Source organism: Antrostomus carolinensis, unplaced genomic scaffold (genome assembly GCF_000700745.2).
Source record: "Antrostomus carolinensis isolate BGI_N321 unplaced genomic scaffold, ASM70074v2 scaffold7243, whole genome shotgun sequence".
NCBI lineage: Eukaryota > Metazoa > Chordata > Aves > Caprimulgiformes > Caprimulgidae > Antrostomus > Antrostomus carolinensis.
In genome coordinates this window covers 114,816-133,520 of record NW_010305793.1, presented here as the reverse complement: position 1 = coordinate 133,520, position 18,705 = coordinate 114,816, and the positions used below count along the sequence as shown (strand labels likewise).

The 18,705-nt window shown below is 38.4% G+C and overlaps 1 protein-coding gene across 1 annotated transcript in view; it reads right to left on the bottom strand.

The window, feature by feature from the left end:
* Positions 1-16,116: 16,116 nt before the first annotated feature.
* The window catches only part of DENND1B (DENN domain containing 1B), a gene marked incomplete at its 5' end in the record, with an annotated part of 94,391 nt that continues 91,802 nt past the window's right edge, over positions 16,117-18,705 (bottom strand). Inside the window, 2 exons of the mRNA XM_010164884.2 lie at positions 16,117-16,755; positions 17,988-18,204. Coding sequence (XP_010163186.1) covers positions 16,207-16,755; positions 17,988-18,204 — 766 coding nt within the window. The remainder of the gene's footprint in view (positions 16,756-17,987; positions 18,205-18,705) is intronic.

The window sequence follows — 18,705 nt, the reverse complement described above, 5'->3', positions numbered from 1 at the left end:
AAATACACTTTCTTAATTAACGCAGCAACATCCAAAGAAGGCAGGAAGATAGATACTGCAGCTGGAAAAACTCAATGGCAGCCTGGAGAAGTACAAAAAGTCCCAAAGCCACCACTATATTAACATGCTATAGCAACTGTGAAATGCATGGTTCAGAAGACTGACCCTTCTGGGACATATCTCAACCAGGGAACAACAGTTAAAGCAAAAGAGAATACATTATAAAGAGTGTCTAATACCATCTTTGCTGAAATTTAAACCACAGATTAAGACTGATATAGCAGATGTCAAGCTATTTACTGCTTCTCAGCCCAGGGGTATAATAACATGGATATAGAAGCACAGACGTTCAGGAAGGGGTAATAACATCTAAGAGTTGTGGAGAGCATTTGTGCTGCTATAAGGAAAAAAAATATCGAGATTGCCTTCTAGTTTCCCAAAAAGCACTGATAACCTCCATTAATACAGAGGTACCTCCACACAAGAAACTTAAAATATTTCAAAGTTATATTTGTTTAATCTGTCTCACTATCTGACTGAAAAGCTGAAAGCAAAATAATAGATTCACGATCACTGGCAACCTACTCATTAAAGAAACAAATGCACAATTATACTCCCAAACCTTACACATTTAAACTTTCTCTTCATGTCTAACAGCCTTCTACAAAGAAAGAGAAGGTGCTAAGTCAGAGCACATGATCTGCTCTGCACCAAATCCCTCTGAAGATACTCTGAAGCAGGGGAAGGATGAAACAACTTATTTCCCTTTCCCAGTCCATTCCCTTTTCCCTCGGAAAGAGGTGGCATCCAGCCTGTGAAACAGTGAGGAGTACCTTCAGAGGTCCAGGAATATTTACACTAGGCAGAATACAGATATTGCAGCCGGAATTTGGTCAGCTCGAAATGACCATAGTGTATCACCACATTATGTGCCTTCTCCATTTTACGCAAAATTAACTGCTCCTTCTCTGTAGGTACATAGTATGTTCATAGCTTAGATGGTGTATTCCTATTACTTTTTTGCTGTGTACAGGATCAAAATGACCAATAAATAAGGATTGTATCAACCTATATTTTTTTGCTTTATGGGATTATTTCATCACGCATTTACAAAGGAAATTATCCCAGACCAGAACTATATTTGCAGTTTAAAAAGTCAGATTTGCCATTTGGAATCAAGCGATCAAGAAACCTTTTCCATACTTGGAAATGAGATTAATGTGCTATGTGCTATGGTTGGGGCTGCCAGCCTCAGCATTGCAACCTGCCCCATCCTCTGACTATGTCCACGCTGACTGATTGTCCTGTATCCACCAAAGGGAGGTGTTCTGTGCCAGGTCCCAAGGTGGAATGAACCAATATAGCCTCACTGGAGCTAATTTATACAAGCTGAGAATCACATGCTCTGTTTTTGAAATTACTGGTGACTTTCCAGCACCGTGGACAAGTGCAGGCAGAAAAGTGGCAAAGCAATAAGAATTTTCTTCACTAATGTAAGTCCCTTTCTACAAGGGGCTTTCTGCTCACTTCAAACGATGCTCTGTTACTTTCCAATAACTATCAACTATCAACAACCTCAGAAACCAAGTCTTATTGTCCCAAAGGCACCAGCTAGCTGTAACTGAAAGGGTCCCCAAGGAGGAGGTCAGCTATCCTCTCCAGCCTGGCTTGCCATGACTGCATCCCCAGGACTCCTTCAGGTAAGACAGATTCAAGACAAACAAAACACTATCCCTTCACTTTCACGTGCCTTCTTTGAGCAACACCCAACCCTGCCCCAACGACCATCATAGCAGCTGACTTCACAAATAGCACAGAGCACTGAAGAGGCAACTTAGAAGAAACTACTAGCAACAGTAAGAAGGTACTCTGAGGCAATGGACACCAGCACACTCTGTCTTCCTTCTGGTCACTTCCCATACTCTACACAGCCACTCTTCCCCAGCTGAGATTTGTCATTCTCACACCTCTGTCTTCCAGACCTCTTGGAGCACCTGTGCTCACCCCAGTCCTCTAAAGGACTGTCATGAAGTTTGCTACAAATTCTCTTAGCAAGAATAGATCATTTTGTAGAAATTATACGACTAGGACAGTAGGTGAACACAACCTTTTAGGGGAGAAATTATGTTCTCTGCATGTTGGCATGTAACCAACCAAACCCAGCCACCAGCAGCCTGTACCGCAGCCAGCACAGCTGTTTTGCATCCAGAGCAGGGCACTTCGACCACCTACCAGGTAATCACAGGGTACAATTTGGTGAATCCAAACATACCACATTGAGGAATTACTCCTACCTCCCCCTTTGATAAGTGTGTATCAGCTCCTATTGCCCCATCGCATATTCCCTAGGAGGAACTCTGTTCCAAGGCCTATGTTAAGCATCATTAGTTATTTTTAATAACTGTCCGATTTTTTGTTTCTCGGAAGTTTAAATAAAAGTTTATTTATTCTTCAAAAGCACACATTAATGTGGGAGAATCCAAGCATGTCAAGGGGACTACTGGGGAAGTCTATTTCACTGCTTAGATCAGTAGCACCTCTTAAGCCTGAACCCGAGGAACATCTCAAAACCCATGAAATGCATGTTTTCCCATTATTTCAGATACGACAGCATCAATCTCCCAAGCAATTAACACTGATGATCATGATCTGACCTTGTGGGTTTTAAATAGACAAAAATGCTTTCCTGTGTCCTCTGGAAGATGAACACCACCACCATGGATTTGTTTCACAATGCCATGAGGAAGCTCAAGAATTTTTACTTGTCTCAAGAAAATACGATTATCTTTTCTGTTCGGTATAACCGAGTGATGTGAAATTTTGATAGTATATGACTTACAGCTATGATGCATGCTAGTGTTCCAGCTGCAACAGGTCATTCTCAGCAGATGGCTCTCAGATGGGGAATCCTCTCCCTTCCGAGGTCTCCAAAACTCACGCCTCCAGGCCCTTGAGGAAGCAAGAAAGCATCTGGCACATCCAGCTTCCTGGTCAATGAGAAGCTAAGCCAAAATTCATTGTTATTGACTATGTCTTAAATCTGGCTACTGATTATTGTTCAAACAGATGATAACTAATAATAAACATCATCTAAATTACAGTATTAAATAAAGAACATAGCTGATACAGTTTTTAAAATGTCCATAATTAATAAAGACCCGCAGCAGAAAGCTTGTCTCCAGATAAGAGACAGCGAAGTCTTTTTCCCAGCCAAAAATTTCTGGACTATGTTTTATTTAACATAAACCCAGAGTCTCCTGGAAGTCTCGCTGCAGGACAAACCTTACACTTGTAATGTCACATAATGTCAGGAATCACGGATCAGAGGATTTTGGCCAAGTTCCTTTTCCTGTGTTCAATCGCCTCTAAGCTAAAGAAACTGACGCTTCTGAAAATTATTCAAAAAAAAAAAAAAAGAGCATCAGATTAGACATTGTAAGTCAAAATAGTTGGAACAGTAAGTAGCTGACAAAGACAAAAATTTTGCCTATTGCAAAACGTCACAGTTGAATGAATGGATGGAGCTTTCATGCCCCACTGAAGCACGCACAGGCTTCAAACTACTGGCATGTGTCAAGATGCTGCAAAACCTAACATTTATAAGATACATCTGGTGTGTATTTATTGGGAGCAGAGTAAGGTCTTGTTTAAATTGCACACATGAATTTGATGTGGAGAGCGGGTGATACCCTGTGCCTCACAGTGAAAGCATGTTTTAACCTAAACTCTTCCATCTATAATGCATGCCATGAGGTGTGAAGAGTTCTTGTACATTGAAAAGCCAGAGTATAAATTATGAATCAAGGCACAGGTGGAGTCCTGAAGGCCAAAGAGAGTTCTCAGTTCAGTGGTGATTTTTCCAGGTTTAGGTTCCTTCAAATGATATTTATGGGATAAAAATGTATTGGAAATTTTATATTGTAACAAAATTGATCAACTTTGTTATATTTTGACTTGGTCTCACAGAAGTTGCTTTTAATTCCTGCTTTTATCAGGCTGTGATTTTTCTTTCCCTGAAATCATTTGGCAAAGCAATTACATTTACCAGAAAATCATTTAATATTGTCAAACACCAGCAAGACCGACATGTCCAAATCATGACTTTAAATCATCTTTTTTGATCAGAGAAAAACTACACAGGCCTTCATCTGGTTTTATGCTCTTCATGGCACTGTTTAACGCATGACATTTTTCTCAGCTCAATATTGTGTATGACCTTTCAGATTTCACCTGTGCTTTCAGCAAAAGCACAATTTTCATTCGCATGTATTGTAATAACTAGTGATGACAAAAGTGTGTGTTTTCAATTTAAACCCACTTAGTTTCCATTTGGCACCTGTGTTAAACTTTGCTTGGCAGTAGAAATTCAGAAACAGTGACAGCAACATAGGCACCGGAGGAGTGAGAGCAAAGCGAAAGGGCGGGGTCTGCATGGCAATCTGAATGCCATGTGATGGTTTGGGCTGCGAGCCTCTTTCACCTGTACGAACAGCTATTTGCACCGCAGCAGGTTTGTAAGGTACAAGTAAACTCAGCGTAGGGCAGTTAAAAGGCTGCTCTCTGTCCCACAAAAATAAATAACTTAATGTCTTCCATGCGGCTAGTACTAGGTACTAAGAGAATTTCAGGTGTCATCCTTAAGTAAGGGATAAGCAGGATAGAAAAGCGTAAGTATGCAGGGAAGATGTGTGGGATCTTTCCACATATTTTTGCTCCAAGTGTAAACCAGCTGAAACAATTAAATGCAGCTTTAGCTGCTTCTAATCACCTCCTCAGCAAGCAAGTGATGCCTAAATGAGAAGCTGTGTGCACCCAGTGGTGACAGGGCACCCTGCCTGTACCACAGCCAGTTCCAGACCCACCAGGAGCCTGGGTGTTATTCCGGAATAAAAAGCACAAGGCTCTCCTTTTCAGGCTGCCTACAGCACTACTGTTTGAACAGCATTTCAAGCCTTGGATACAATTACCAAGATCCACAGAAAGAGTCACCTCGACTCAAACCACAACAATAAAGCAGAAAAAAAGCCAACCAGAAGAGCATGCAGGTGCACTGCTTTCTTCCTTGGTTTCTGCCAGCACACCCCCAGGCGCTGGTGACCCCAGCTCTTCCAGAGATTTAAACATATCCTTGGGCACACCATTATGTCAAGTGAGTGTTGTTTAAAGTAAATCAGCAGGTCGACGCTTTCCTTCTTAAATGGATAAAACCCCAATGTCCAGTTGAACCATCCCAGTGCCTAAGCACTTTATTTCAGAGGGATCCACCGCAGGATCATAGACAACTACGTCAAACCTGACCCCCAGGGAGAGGGAGGATCTGTCAGGTTTTTGCATGAGAAATTAACCCAACAGAGAGGATGCATATCTGCCTTTTGGGAGTTCCCCAGTGCTGGCACAAGTGATTAAACCAACCCAAGAAAATATAATTCCAGTTCAAAACTATGGGTTACAGTGACCACTGGCCAGAAAAATGTGTGGCTGTGCTCAAGACCTGCATGGGCTAGATTAGCCTGTGTTTGTCACTCAGTCCTGGGATATATTTTTCTCATGTAGCCTGCCTGAGAGGTAGAAGTCATTTGTCAAATTTTCTGACACTGGAGAGAAAAGAAATAAGGGGAAAAAAACAATTACACAAGTACTGGTCTGTTGACATTTAAAATGAGACAATGAGCATAAAAAAAAAAAAGGTTAAAAAAAATCCTGGGCCAGCAACCCAAAGGACCAAAGACAAATCATAAAATAGGATGCAACTAATTAGGCTGAAATGCCAACAATGTTCAGTATACCGTTCAAAGTATCCACGGTGTCAGACTGCTACCGTGACCCCCAGTTCGAATATGCCAAGGGGAAATGTAGAAAAGGACTGAATTGGATAAGTTAAATACAAATATTTTAAAATGACATTTTAATTTCTACCTCGTCATTTTAACATTTTCAAAATCGTTAAATAAGCATGTCGCCTATTCTCAGAGCAGGCCAAATGTCAGGTGTTTGTATGTATTATTCAGCTGAACATTTTAAGTACATAATCCTTCTCATTGCTAAACAGGTGGTATTATATTAACAGGCTATTTTCTTAAAAGGAACAGTGAATAGAAAATTGCTGATACTATAAAATGTTATACTATTAAATGTGGAGCCAGTGCTACTATGGAACTGAACAGAGGTTTGCAGGCAGGATGGGGGGAGCAGGTAGCCACAACTTTCTGCTGTACCTATGACTTCTAAAGCACGTTTCAGGACACTGGCACCCAGCCTCAGAAGTCATCTTCCACAATTTATATTAAGTCACAAATGCTAAACCACTCTCTAAAAAACTGGGCTACAGAAGTTTTGAGATGAGCCTGTCAAGGCTAAAACCTGAAAGTCAAACATGGTTTTAATATTTGACCTTTGAACAGGCCAGGCTGAGAAAAGCACCCTCTGCCCATCTTGAACATACAGGAATATTCCTCTTCATCATTCAGGAAGTGTCTTAAAATGAATCAAATGAAGTGATTTTATACCAGGACAAAAATACTCACCTTAGAAAGTATATTAGTTGAGCTATTCATAGGACTATACAGACCTGAAAAACAAACTTCTGTAGGCAAATGAGTCTTATGTAAGCTCTACATGACACAGAACATCTTTACTGCGTTAAAGTAGTGATATTATTTTGCAATTACAAATAGATAACAGATCTAAAAGGAAAAGGTTTGCAATCAAGTTTTATAGATTCTTTGTAGCCCATGTTGTACCTTTCATTTTTGCTGTGTGTTGGGTTTTGTTGCTGTTTTGTTCCCCATGTTTCAGTGACAATTATTTGAGGGAAGAAGCAGACCTGAAAAAAGAAAATTAGTGGAGCAGTATGCCACCAGAAACCTGGCCCTTTGACTTTCAGGTGAAATGTGAAATAGGCAGCCAGAGAAAGGAAATCATATATGGCCCATAGCACATTCCAAATGTGCTTCCCAAACTCTGCGCTTTTAGAACTAGCACTTGTTTATGTTTCATACGGAATTTGTAACAGGATTGACAACCTCTGGGGTTTTAAAGCTTAAGAAGAATTTTTTCTGACTGATGGAAATCTGCAGACTGACTCTACTTTGCTTTATCTGAATACCAGCAAACCCACATCACTCCAGGCATTGCTTAGTTTTTTTGTTGTTGTTATCGCTTGTCACATCAAATAAAAATCTAAGTCCATTAATTTGATACAGTTACTTTTCCTTTTGTGAACATGAGGTTAACACACAGTGAGTTCTGGAAGGAAAATGAAATGCTTTGTTCATCATTCAGGTATGGCTGCAGCTGCACTGTGTAGAAGTATGCTGCAAAAGCAATGCTCTCATCTGCTTTTGGAGCACAACCAACCAAGTTACTAATGAACAGGAACATTTACGACTTCTCCTGAATAAGTCCCCAACAAGACACTGATTTGAGTTAGGTATTTTCCTCAAATGCCACAAGTCTTAATGACACGCCAGCTTTCATCTTCAGGGTGCTACCATGTGACTGGCACACCAAAGCCCTCTGAAATAATTCATTCTTCACAGACACTTGATATAGTTGTACCAACAGGAACAGATTCCTGCTGTATCACCTGTGTAAAATTTGACAACTTAGACTAGCTTGTCTTATTACCTCTTCTTTTTCAATCCTTTCCCACACCCAGAAAAGCTGTGTCTGCTCCTCCCTGGAAGTGTCCAAGGCCAGGCTGGATGAGGCTTTGAGCAACCTGGTCTAGTAGAAGGTGTCCCTGCTCATGGCAGGGCAGTTGGATCTAGATGATCTTTAAGGTCCCTTCCAACCTATGCCATTCTATAATTCTATGATTCTTAGGTCTGAAAGAACTTACTGAACTGAAACATCTATAGAAAGCAAGCTGCAGCCAGTGTCCTGAGATAACAAAATAAGGAAAGCAGGTAAACTTACCCTGAAAGACTTGATTGTCATACTTGCTCATTCCTCCTGCAAAAATTAAAGGCTTCTACATTTTTTACAATGTCCTCCATTGGCTCATAGTCTGGACCTATGACAAGAGGTTCATTGTTACAGCTCTCTGTTTAAAGAGCTAAAAAAAATATGTGAGCATGTCTATGGGCAAAATGAAGAGATAACTGCAAGGTCTGCTACACTTAATCTAGCAGTGAAGATCCCTGTGCTACCAGTCTTCACAGTTTGTGTCACTCTGCCAGCTACAATAAGCTAGTACAAGTCTAACAGCAAGTGTTAAAATCACACCCACACTGTTTTGCATGAACATAATTTGTAATTTTTTCATCAGTTGTGGACTGAGTACTTCAATATCAAGACCACAGTCTTTATGGCTTGGCTGCACAAAATGCTTTTAATTTAGAGGAGTGAATCATAGATCAGATTATAGTGCAGAGCCATTTAATGTAAAATACTAACTGAATTATACACTTGCATAAAATGACCCAGCAAAGCAATTATATTGAAATTCTAAGTCGTATCTGATAACATACTCATGATGTGTTACTGTTTCACATGTTATTTAACCTTTCTAAGCTACAAATAAACTATATCTTTGTTTTCACACCTGATCACCACCGAAGCCAAGAGGTGCTTTCTGCACCAGCCTCTCCCCACCAGCAGCACAAAGGGGGCAATGAAGGCAGCAGGCCAGTGGCTGTTCCAGAGCCGAAAGACCCATCCCTCTTCACTCCCTAGGAGTATCCTCAAGACCTCTCTGATACTTGCAATACTTGGCTTAAGAGTACAAAAATTGCTGGTGATATAATAATAATATATTTTTTTTAATGTCCAGTGTTAAAGGTTCAAACCATAGCATCCATCAGTTATTACTACTGTCCCTTCTGCATTCAGCTTCCCCTGAATATCTCAATTCCTTCATCTATAAAATGAGACAATACACTTTTTTTGGTAAGAACTTGGAAGATCTAAGAGATCAAAAATGCTGTTTAACAAATAGGCATATTAGCTAAGGTTTTTTAAAGAACTAAAATACCACTGGAATTACAAAGGACATCAGCATTTAACTTTTGCACTTTTTAAACAGTAATTAATGAGAAAACACATTTAGCTTTCTCTGTATTTGGGAAACTGAAATGATCGTTCAGTGGAGAGAAACTTCTAATATAACACAGTATCATTGTATTATTTTAACCTATATGCCTGATGAGCATGTAAATGCTATTCAGATCAACCCATCAAACAAGAACCTGCACCACCCAAGGCATTTTTATATTGTTAAATTTTATTTTATAATACAGTGTTGGGCACTTTATGGTAATGTGGAGTTCACCAAAAACTTCTACTGACGCCACAAACTTGGAAGGGAAAAAAAACCCAAATGAAACCATAACATACTACACATCACAGCTCATTTACTACATCTACACAGTGCACTACTGACAGTAGTCTAAGGTCTCAATTACAGTTCTTGAGATTACTTCGAACAGTAGTCCAGAGGGTGCAAAAGCATGGAGTAAATTGTTAGATTTGGTTCTAGTTTTATTGAAGGTCAATAACCAACTAAATTTTTAAAACTGTTAGGACAATGCTGGTTGTTTTGGTTTTTGTTTTGTTTTTTAAATCTCAAAAATTATTAAATGGTCAATAAAACCTCAAAACATCCTGTACTTCATGCCTTTCTCGTAAGTATTAAAGGCTCACAACAAGGACATTATCAGGAATGGTTTTCAGAAGTCCCTAAAAAAACACATTCTGAAAAAAAATTAGAAGCACTGGGATACATAACATTGCTTTGTTCTGCATTGAGGCATTTCTCATTGTATCTGACACACATCTAAAAATAACAAACACAAATTATCAGTTGGCTAAACATATAAGCATTTCAAATTTATCTTCCTCCTCAAAAATCATGAAGTAATAGACGTTATTTGCTTGTGCGTAAGCTGCACCAAGACTAGCTGTTCCACAGTGCTTTATTGCCTCATTCAAGTATATTAATTTAAAGAAGTTCTCAAGGGAAAAGCAAGGTTAAAACAAAATGTACATCAATATAGAAGGAAATTAATTTACAAAAAATTAGAAGGATACTGGCAACATTAGCAGATATTTTAAGTAATGACATGATAATTAGGGATGTCACAAACTAAATTCTTCATACATACAGTCATCATCATGAACTCTCATCTGATTGGTGGTACTGAAAAACAATGCTTGGCTCCTCTTCTTTTTATCAATCATAAGCAAATGATCAAATGATAAACTAAACATCAGAAATTCTAATATTTAACCTAACTTCAATTTAACAGGGTTATAGTTTTAAGAATTATCTAGAACTACTGGTATGCGAATATTGGCTTAGGCCTTATTTCCACAGAATGTGACATCCATAATCATTCCCAGTCATTGGAAACATACATTTGCCTCATTAGAATATATTCTTCATGTTTTTATCATACAACGATATTTCAAAGCTACATGTCATTTTACACATTTTTGAAAAATACTATTTTAAGGATCTGCTTGAAAAGCAGATGTGCACTACTAAATTACTTTGAAACAAGGAGAAATATTGCACAAAATTCACTGAAGATTTGAAAGTCAACACATCTCCCTCCCACAACCAAGTAGCTCCCTTATTTTTAACAGAAATAGAATGTCAATTCACATAGAATCATAACGAAAGTCAATGTACTTGAACTCAACTTATTTATCAAATGCTAATACTGTTACTGGGCTCTAAATACAAATGTTGTTAGTATTGACCTACGTAATATTACAATTAATTTGAGTACCCTTTACTACAGTAAACCTTGGAATAAATTCCAACTGTGTTACTGGCTTCTTACTCCAACCCAGCAGAAAATGGCAATGACACTGCCAACTACACAGATGGTGGATGGCCCACTAAACTAAGGTGGCTGTGGACTCATCAGGTAACTCTAGAAGTTTAACAGCTTCCAGGAAAGACATACCAAGTACTTTCAATCGGCCACCAACTAAGACTGTAAAACAGACATTACAAAATAAATCAAGGAAACTTTTGCACAAAACCATCCCTTTTCCATTCCATTCCACCCTGAAGATCATGAATTCTAGACCAGCTGTGGTTCATGCTCTTGGGGTGAAGATGAGGACACATCCTATTCAGCCCAGATTCTGTTAACAGGTAAACAACACTTGGCAAAGACATACACATCTAATAGCAGCAAAGAAGTTACTGAAGACAAGTCACATCACCATTCATACTGGTTTTGCTGGTGCATTTATTTCTACATTCATTCTACAAAGATTTACTGTGATACCATGGGAACAGACAGCCTTCACCATCCTGAGCTTTGCAATAAGGAAGCTGCTTGCCTTGGGCATAATTTTATTACCCACATTCGTTTAGCCGGGAATTTCAAGCTATTGGGAACACACTGGCTGGAGTCTCACAGCACCTGGACTAGAGCCTGGTGCCAAGAGAGAAGATGCTAACTCCCTTGGAAATAAAGACCACCCTTGACCTCTCCCTGGGGAATCAGGGATGTCAGTGGTTATGGGGCTCCTTTCTGCAGGACAGGGTACTACCGTCAGTATTACACAGGGGGTGCATTTGTAAAAGGGCTCATGCTGGCACTTTGGTTGTTGCATGAAATGTTTCTTCATTTAATTACATGCATAGAGAAAAGATTGTAGATTCTCCTAGTAATTCCATTAGACAGCTGCACCAATGAAAGATTGTTCTGTAGGACTGAATATGATTGATTGCAGGTGGAGAAACAGAAGCTGTTTTAAAAACATGGCTTAACTGTTCTTTTGCCTAGACTTTACATCATTTACAAGAACACAAGATTGTAAACTAGCTCATTCTAAAACCTGAAAAGACACCTAAACCAGATTTTTGAGATCTAAAACACTCCTCTAATAGATTGGGTGGGATTTTCAAAAGCACCCAGCATGCATCTTAAACTCTTGCTGAAGTCTGTGTTACAAGGCCTGAGAGGGGACTTCAGCCAGCGCTGAGAGTTTCTGCTGACCCCACCCAAACAGCAGCAGTATCACTGAAATGCTAAATGACAATTAAGGGTTCAGTCAACAAGTTCTATAACAACTTTTACAACTACATCTTTCCTTCAGAATAAGTCTACTTTTCAGAGATACACGACACTCAAACATGTGGGATGGAAGAGCAAACCACTGCCTACTCTACACAGACTGCCCTCTGCATGCATTGAGGGTGGGTAGGGACCACCTTTGCATCCACAGTACCATCCTTCCCTGAATATATGCACTGCTTTTCATATGTTGCTTCTCTATACACATGGATGGGAAGGCTTTGACTGGGACAACATATTATCCATTCTGCTAATCCCAAAGGGGATCAATTCCATAGGCAATATTACTTTTGCCTACATGGCCGGGTTGGAATCACTAGAACTGAATTAGAACATTAAACAATATCCTGAAATCTGGATTTCCTCAAAGTTAATACCCCTCCTGAGGACTCCCTGGCTCTGCTTCATCACATCTCACTCAAACAACCTAGGAATCCCTTTCTCTTCTACTGCCCTTATTTTTTTTCCTCCCAAATCAGATGAGTGATACGGCTCATTTCAGGCAGACATGTCAAAGATATTAAATTCAAGTCCTAGTTGGACTTTCTACATCAGAAATTTGTTCCTATGTGTAAGTAACAGATTACAAAGCTTAATCAGTATCTCCCTTAAACAGGAGAAATGGGAAAATTTTTGAGATCCTGAAGAAAAGAGATGCCTCTGAAGAAGACACCAGGAGCTCTTGACTGAGCAGAATTCAGTTATCACCAGTAGCTGGCGATGAGTGTTGATGATTCTCAAAGACATTAGAAGGATTTCAAAAAATAAAAAGCATACAAGTTTTACATTATTTTACATTTACAAGTATACAACTTGTAAAAAACTTGTTGGGCAATTTCTCTCAATATAGAGCCCACTGTGTAATAAAAATACTGTATATGTAGCCAATACACAGTTTTGTATTACCACAAGGACAGAGAACAACAGTGTTGAACTGGAAATATCAGTTTGGACTCATCTATTTGGTAACTGGTAATTCTGTTCAAATAAGGCACAAATATTAGCCTTTTTAAAATATCAGTGATAGTAAGTGGAAAAGATTCTGTAAAGTTACACAGTCAAAAAAGTACCTACAGTTAAATTCAACATAGATATAAGAATGAATTATTTTTTTTTAACCCATACAAGGTTCAAAACCAAAAAAGACATATGACTGTAAACACTCTGTGGGCTTTATAAATAGTAAGGAAACAATGTGACATAAGCAGAGTAACTAACATTTTGACTGAAATAAAAATAATTCTAAGCTGAATTTTACTTTCCATCTTTTAGTTCATCTGTTTACTTCTTTCAAGCCTGCATTTTCACTCAATGAAACAGTGAATTATTAGGACAATGCCTCGATTTTGAAAGATTCTACTATCAAATTTTCAATTTAGTGATCCTTATAATAACTATAAGAATATTAGCAGCCTCATATGGCTTCCATATTTTTTCCACAAAGGTGAAAATGGGACAATCCTGTGATAACAGGAGTTCAGTGCCTAACTCTCATGTAAAGCCAAAAAGATTTATTCTATCAGAGAGGCATTTTTGAAAACCATTCTCTGTGAGCATTCCTGGACTTAAGTGTTTGATGGTTTTGAAAGTAAAGATGGCCATAATTTCTGAATTTTTCTATTTTTGTCCTTAAGACATTAACACTGTTTATTATCTTTAGTAAATGAAGAAAACAAAACATCTCAGATGGAAACATGGAGAGAAGAGCCGTGTCAGATATAGAGTAAAATAAAAGATGGATCTTATCAACAAAATGCAGAGACATGAATGAGAACAAGTGAGAAGCACTACAAGAACAAAAGCCTTTGTGTTGCCTGTCTTCTCTTAGACACACTTGGCAGCACTGCATTTGGGTAACGTTTAGTACCAGCAAAGGAGAAGAATGCCCTCTACTGAGTCATTAATACCACCTCTAAACAAGTATCCATGAGGTTGATCTGCAGCTTTCTCATCTGAATAGCACCCGAGCCACCTGGTCTGACCCACCTGGAAAGTTTAGAGTGAAGATTTTAAAAAAAAATTTTCCGATCCTTTTGATTCTTAATAGTGCAAAATATTTTGCCAAATAACATTTTTATGTTATTTAAAAAATCCACAACATACCATGTTGACACACAAGAGGAAACAGAAGGACAAATACATTGGAGTACAGTCCCCTGGACATACAACCTCTAACTCTGGAACACTGAGATTCTCCAGCAATGCAGACTGCAGATGCTCTCAGGAATGTTCATGCTCTAGTCAGACACATGTTTCTGTAAGATTCGCAGTTTTACAGCCTATTACTTTCATTGTACTGATTAAAAAAAAAATAATTCTGGAGGCTCAGCCTCAATGACAAGTACTGGCCCAGCACTTCTCATTCTGGAACAAGCTGAAACTTTTGCATTAACAAAGCCAAGGCCTCACTCCACTGCATCTCTTTGGTAAAGCATCAGACATTGCCTCCGTAATGATACGGATCCATTTCCTTAGGTCAGCTGCCTTGTAATAAAGCAGGTAAAAAAATCCTTTCCATTTGCGTTAGCTAGAAGGAAAATTCATTCATAAATCTCAATGTGGCAACTGATATTAAACTTTGCTACAAACTACTATTAAGTTATTAAAGTGCAATCTGATCCAAATACTGACCTCATGAATGTGCTCACTCAGGCCTATACTGAAATTAAGACTAACCATTCATGCCAAAGAGGGAAAGAAAAAAAAAAAAAGGTTTCTGACATGAGTTTAGAAGAGGAGAGCATTCTTCTCAGGCAGTTTTATACCCATGTGTTACTTCTGCCAACTGCATCACAAATATCCTTCAAAATTGACAATACTAATCTGCTGAAACTCACTTCGTGCCTTTCCTGTCCTGAGCTACTGTGGAGGACAATGTACGTATGGAAAGATGGAGAGGTGGAAAAAGAAAAGGAGAGGAAAATGAAAAAAATAAAGGAATGAGCTCCATACAGCAGCAAGAATTTTCAGACTTTAAATATCCAAATATTCCTCAGGAATGCTGCCAGAAAGAAGCCAAATGCTTGTTCTAAATACAATATACATCAAGTCCATGTATTCTACTTCACTGAATTTAGAAAGGGATTTTTGGTTGTTCAACTTAGCTAAAATGAGAGTTGGATACATGCAGTCTCAAGCTGAATCTGTAATTCCAGTTTTCTAGTGTTACAAGTTATTTTCAGTCCTGAATCCTTAATAATTTTAACTCAATATGACTTCTAAGTAACAGTAATTCAATCTACCTTCAAAAAGGTAGCTACCAAAAATGGAAAAAAATAGTTCAGAAGAGGCACAAATTAGTTTTCAAATACTATTAAACTGTAGAAAATAAACATAATAGAAATTATCAAATCCACTTACAATTTCCTTTCTGAAAAATTTTAGGTGAAATAGTCTACCTAGGGAAACCGGATAATGTATCTTTAAAGTGTCTTAGTTGTAAACAGAAGTTAATAAACATCACATTATAATTCAGCACTTCATGTACTTTACAGAAGAGAGAAAAGTATGCGCTACCTTTTCAAAGTCTGGAAGACAGGGCCACAGTTTTAGTTTGGAGTAAGTTCCAAGTTATATTCACAACAAATTCCTTAATCTAAAAAAAGTTTCCTTTCCCCGCTTTTGCTGAAACAAAGTCTTACCATGGAAAATCATTATTGCTGATTTGTAGATTTGCATTCATCTCCTAAGATAGTTAAACCTCTCCTCAAAAGATTAAGGCAATTATTGTTCATTAGAAATATTAACATTTGTACATTTCAAAACAAATTGCTTGGTTCATTTCATGCTTAATGGGATTAATGTAGTACCTTCAAAACCTGGTTACCTGTTAGGTGATACCTTTCCTGCTGCTTAGAGGAAGCAAATGCTAGGAAGCACCATACACCTGCTGTATTTTTAACATAGAGACTAACTAGTACCTGATTTAAGAGTGCATTCATATACTTAGTTCAATGTTGTGGACCTAACTGCAGCCAACAAATGAACTGGGTAAACATAGAAGCAGATGTCCCAACGGCAGAAAATGCATACTCAACTGAAGAGAATTATTTTTATAATCTAAGATCTCTTATTCCTTTTTCATCTTTTGGTTATCATGTTATATGGAGTCCTGAGTAGTCTCCCTTTAACTTCCAATGGGAGTCACGTTTGTCTTCTCATAGTTTTCTTATGTTTTATTTCCACTGCTACTGCTGGATAAGCCATCCTTTGAAATATTTAAACCATAGTGAAAAGCAGAACTCAGTTTACATAATGACACCACTTCTTGAAGAAGCCCACCCTCTTCTGGAGTTTCATTTCCTTCCTTCCCATCTTTCTCCCATGGGACCAGAATGGATGGATGTTGAGCAAGACTTGCTGGGAGCTGATCTGAGGTATTGTTTAGTGTTTCATTCTGCTTTGCATACTTATAGGAAGAATAGCCTGATTTGAAACTTCCTAGAGAAGCAAACTGGGCACTCGACCGTGCTGGAGATGGGGATGTCATACTAGTGGTGTCCGTCTTGTCGGTAATAAAGGTTTTGTCACTGCTTGCTTCTTCCAGCCTTGAGAGAGATTCTCTATGGCCACCAGAAGAAACTTGCTTCCTTGGTGATGGAGGGAGCTGCTTCCCATGGAGGACACTGTCATCCTGACCAAGGTTCCATTCTGCTTGATCATTAGCACTGCTGCAGAGCAGGGTAAGGTTGCTCTCACTAGGTGCATTCGACTTGTCCTGAAAGAAAGAACATTTATTTATAGCTAAAGTCACAAGAAACATCTCTACACTGGCACTTTTGAAATAAAAATACTGTAATGGATTTTGTATGTTCCTAAATCATGGATCCCCCTTTGGAGTTCAATGTTACAAAACAACAACCCCAGAAACAATGTAAGATCAAGTGTTTTTAGACTTCCTTGCCAGAACACTTTCTTATCATAAGAATCATCATTTGTACAAAGGAAGGATTTCTGCCTACCCTGTCCGTTCAGTCTTTGCACAAGCAGTTTTTACAGTGAACAAAGACACATTTTGCTGGTTTGAACCCATAATATGAGAAGGAGCTGGACTAAAACTAAAACCAGATGGCATTTCCTCTTTGCTTCAGTAATTAATTATACCAACTTTCAAATATTAAATTTTTTTGGCCAAACAAAAATGGGCATTTTATTAATATGACCCCTGTGTGACACTCATAATATAAAATTTTACAAGCTTTTTAAACATTTGCATCAGAATTTGCTGTTCCCATAACAAATCTTCTACTATATGATCCCTTTCAACAAAAATAAATGCTGGACAGCTGATATGAGCTGGAATTCAAAAACACTAAAATTTTTTTGGCTAACATCACAGCAGTGACTTGGTGAGGGTTTTAAAGTTGTAGGCAAGCAGCTTGTTTACACTACAGGTCCAGTGCAACCCTACCTAAAAAAGGATCAAGGAGCCCTCTTAGAAAGCTCTGGAGTACTATTCCAGCAGTGTTTGAGGTGCAGTTACCACAAGGATCCTATGACTTGATCAAGATGAAAACATCAGCATATCACTATGACTAGTTTAAAGATGCAAGGAGAAAATAGCAATAAATACTATCTAAACTGCATTTTAAAAGACTAAAATCAGCTTTGGGACCACCAGATTGAACAGCTAAATGTAATATTAAACTATTTTATTAAGTAAATTATTGCATTACTCACAGCTCTATATGTGGTTACTGTTATAAGGGGAAAAACACTGTTCCAAGATGACTTGGTAAACTGGACAAAAGCGTAACCAAGCTCTTGGCTGGTAAAAAACTATAATGCAGTGGCCAGCATGGGCATACTGTTACATAGCCCTAGGAAGACACACTAGCAATTCTAAGGACTATGCTGCAGTGTCCAAGCTGCATGTTTTTGATTCCAGAAGTGCAGGATTCCACTAAAAAGAGATTGGAGTTGTTTTTCAAATGAAAGCAGAAGACTAACCGCAGTCTTGTAATCAATGTCATCCATTGACCTAAAGAAATCCAGGCTCTTTGCCCCTGAGAGCTTTCCTTGATCTGAACTGTGTGTGCTCAGCGTGTCCAAAATCTCCCCAAGCAAGTCCATTTCTCCTTGATGCTGAGGAGTTATTCCAGTTTCAACAGAGTCATCACTATCATAAAAGCAAGCAGAAGCTTCTTCACTGTCTTCTGATGATAACCTGAAAACAAAAACTTTTCCATCAGCTAGGAACATAAAAGCCATTTTATTACAGCCACTTCTGAAAATAAGCAGGAGACTGTGTTCCAAGAATTTTGAAAGGGAACATAAACCGGAATTTCTTTCTACTCAAAAATTTTCCTAAACATAGATATATGATATCTATGAAGATGCAGTCATCATTAGCTGCTTCTCCTGTTTCCTGGGTCTTCCCCAACCACTGTAAGTGTTATTTCAAGTCACCCTTAATATGAATTCCCAAATTTTCCCTCAAAATTTTACAGTTATTCTGAAACTGGTTCCTCTTTTCCCTTGTCTACACCTTATATTTAGGTTAGTGTTGCTACACCTCTCCAGCTGACCTAGCCACATACTTTGTCCTAGTGGTAAGATGCTCATATTGCAACTCTTCTTCTGTCATATAACCAGATTCACTGGAGTACTGCCTATCTGTAAGGAGAACTGGTGCTTTTGTATCTTATTTTCTCTTTCATGCATTGCA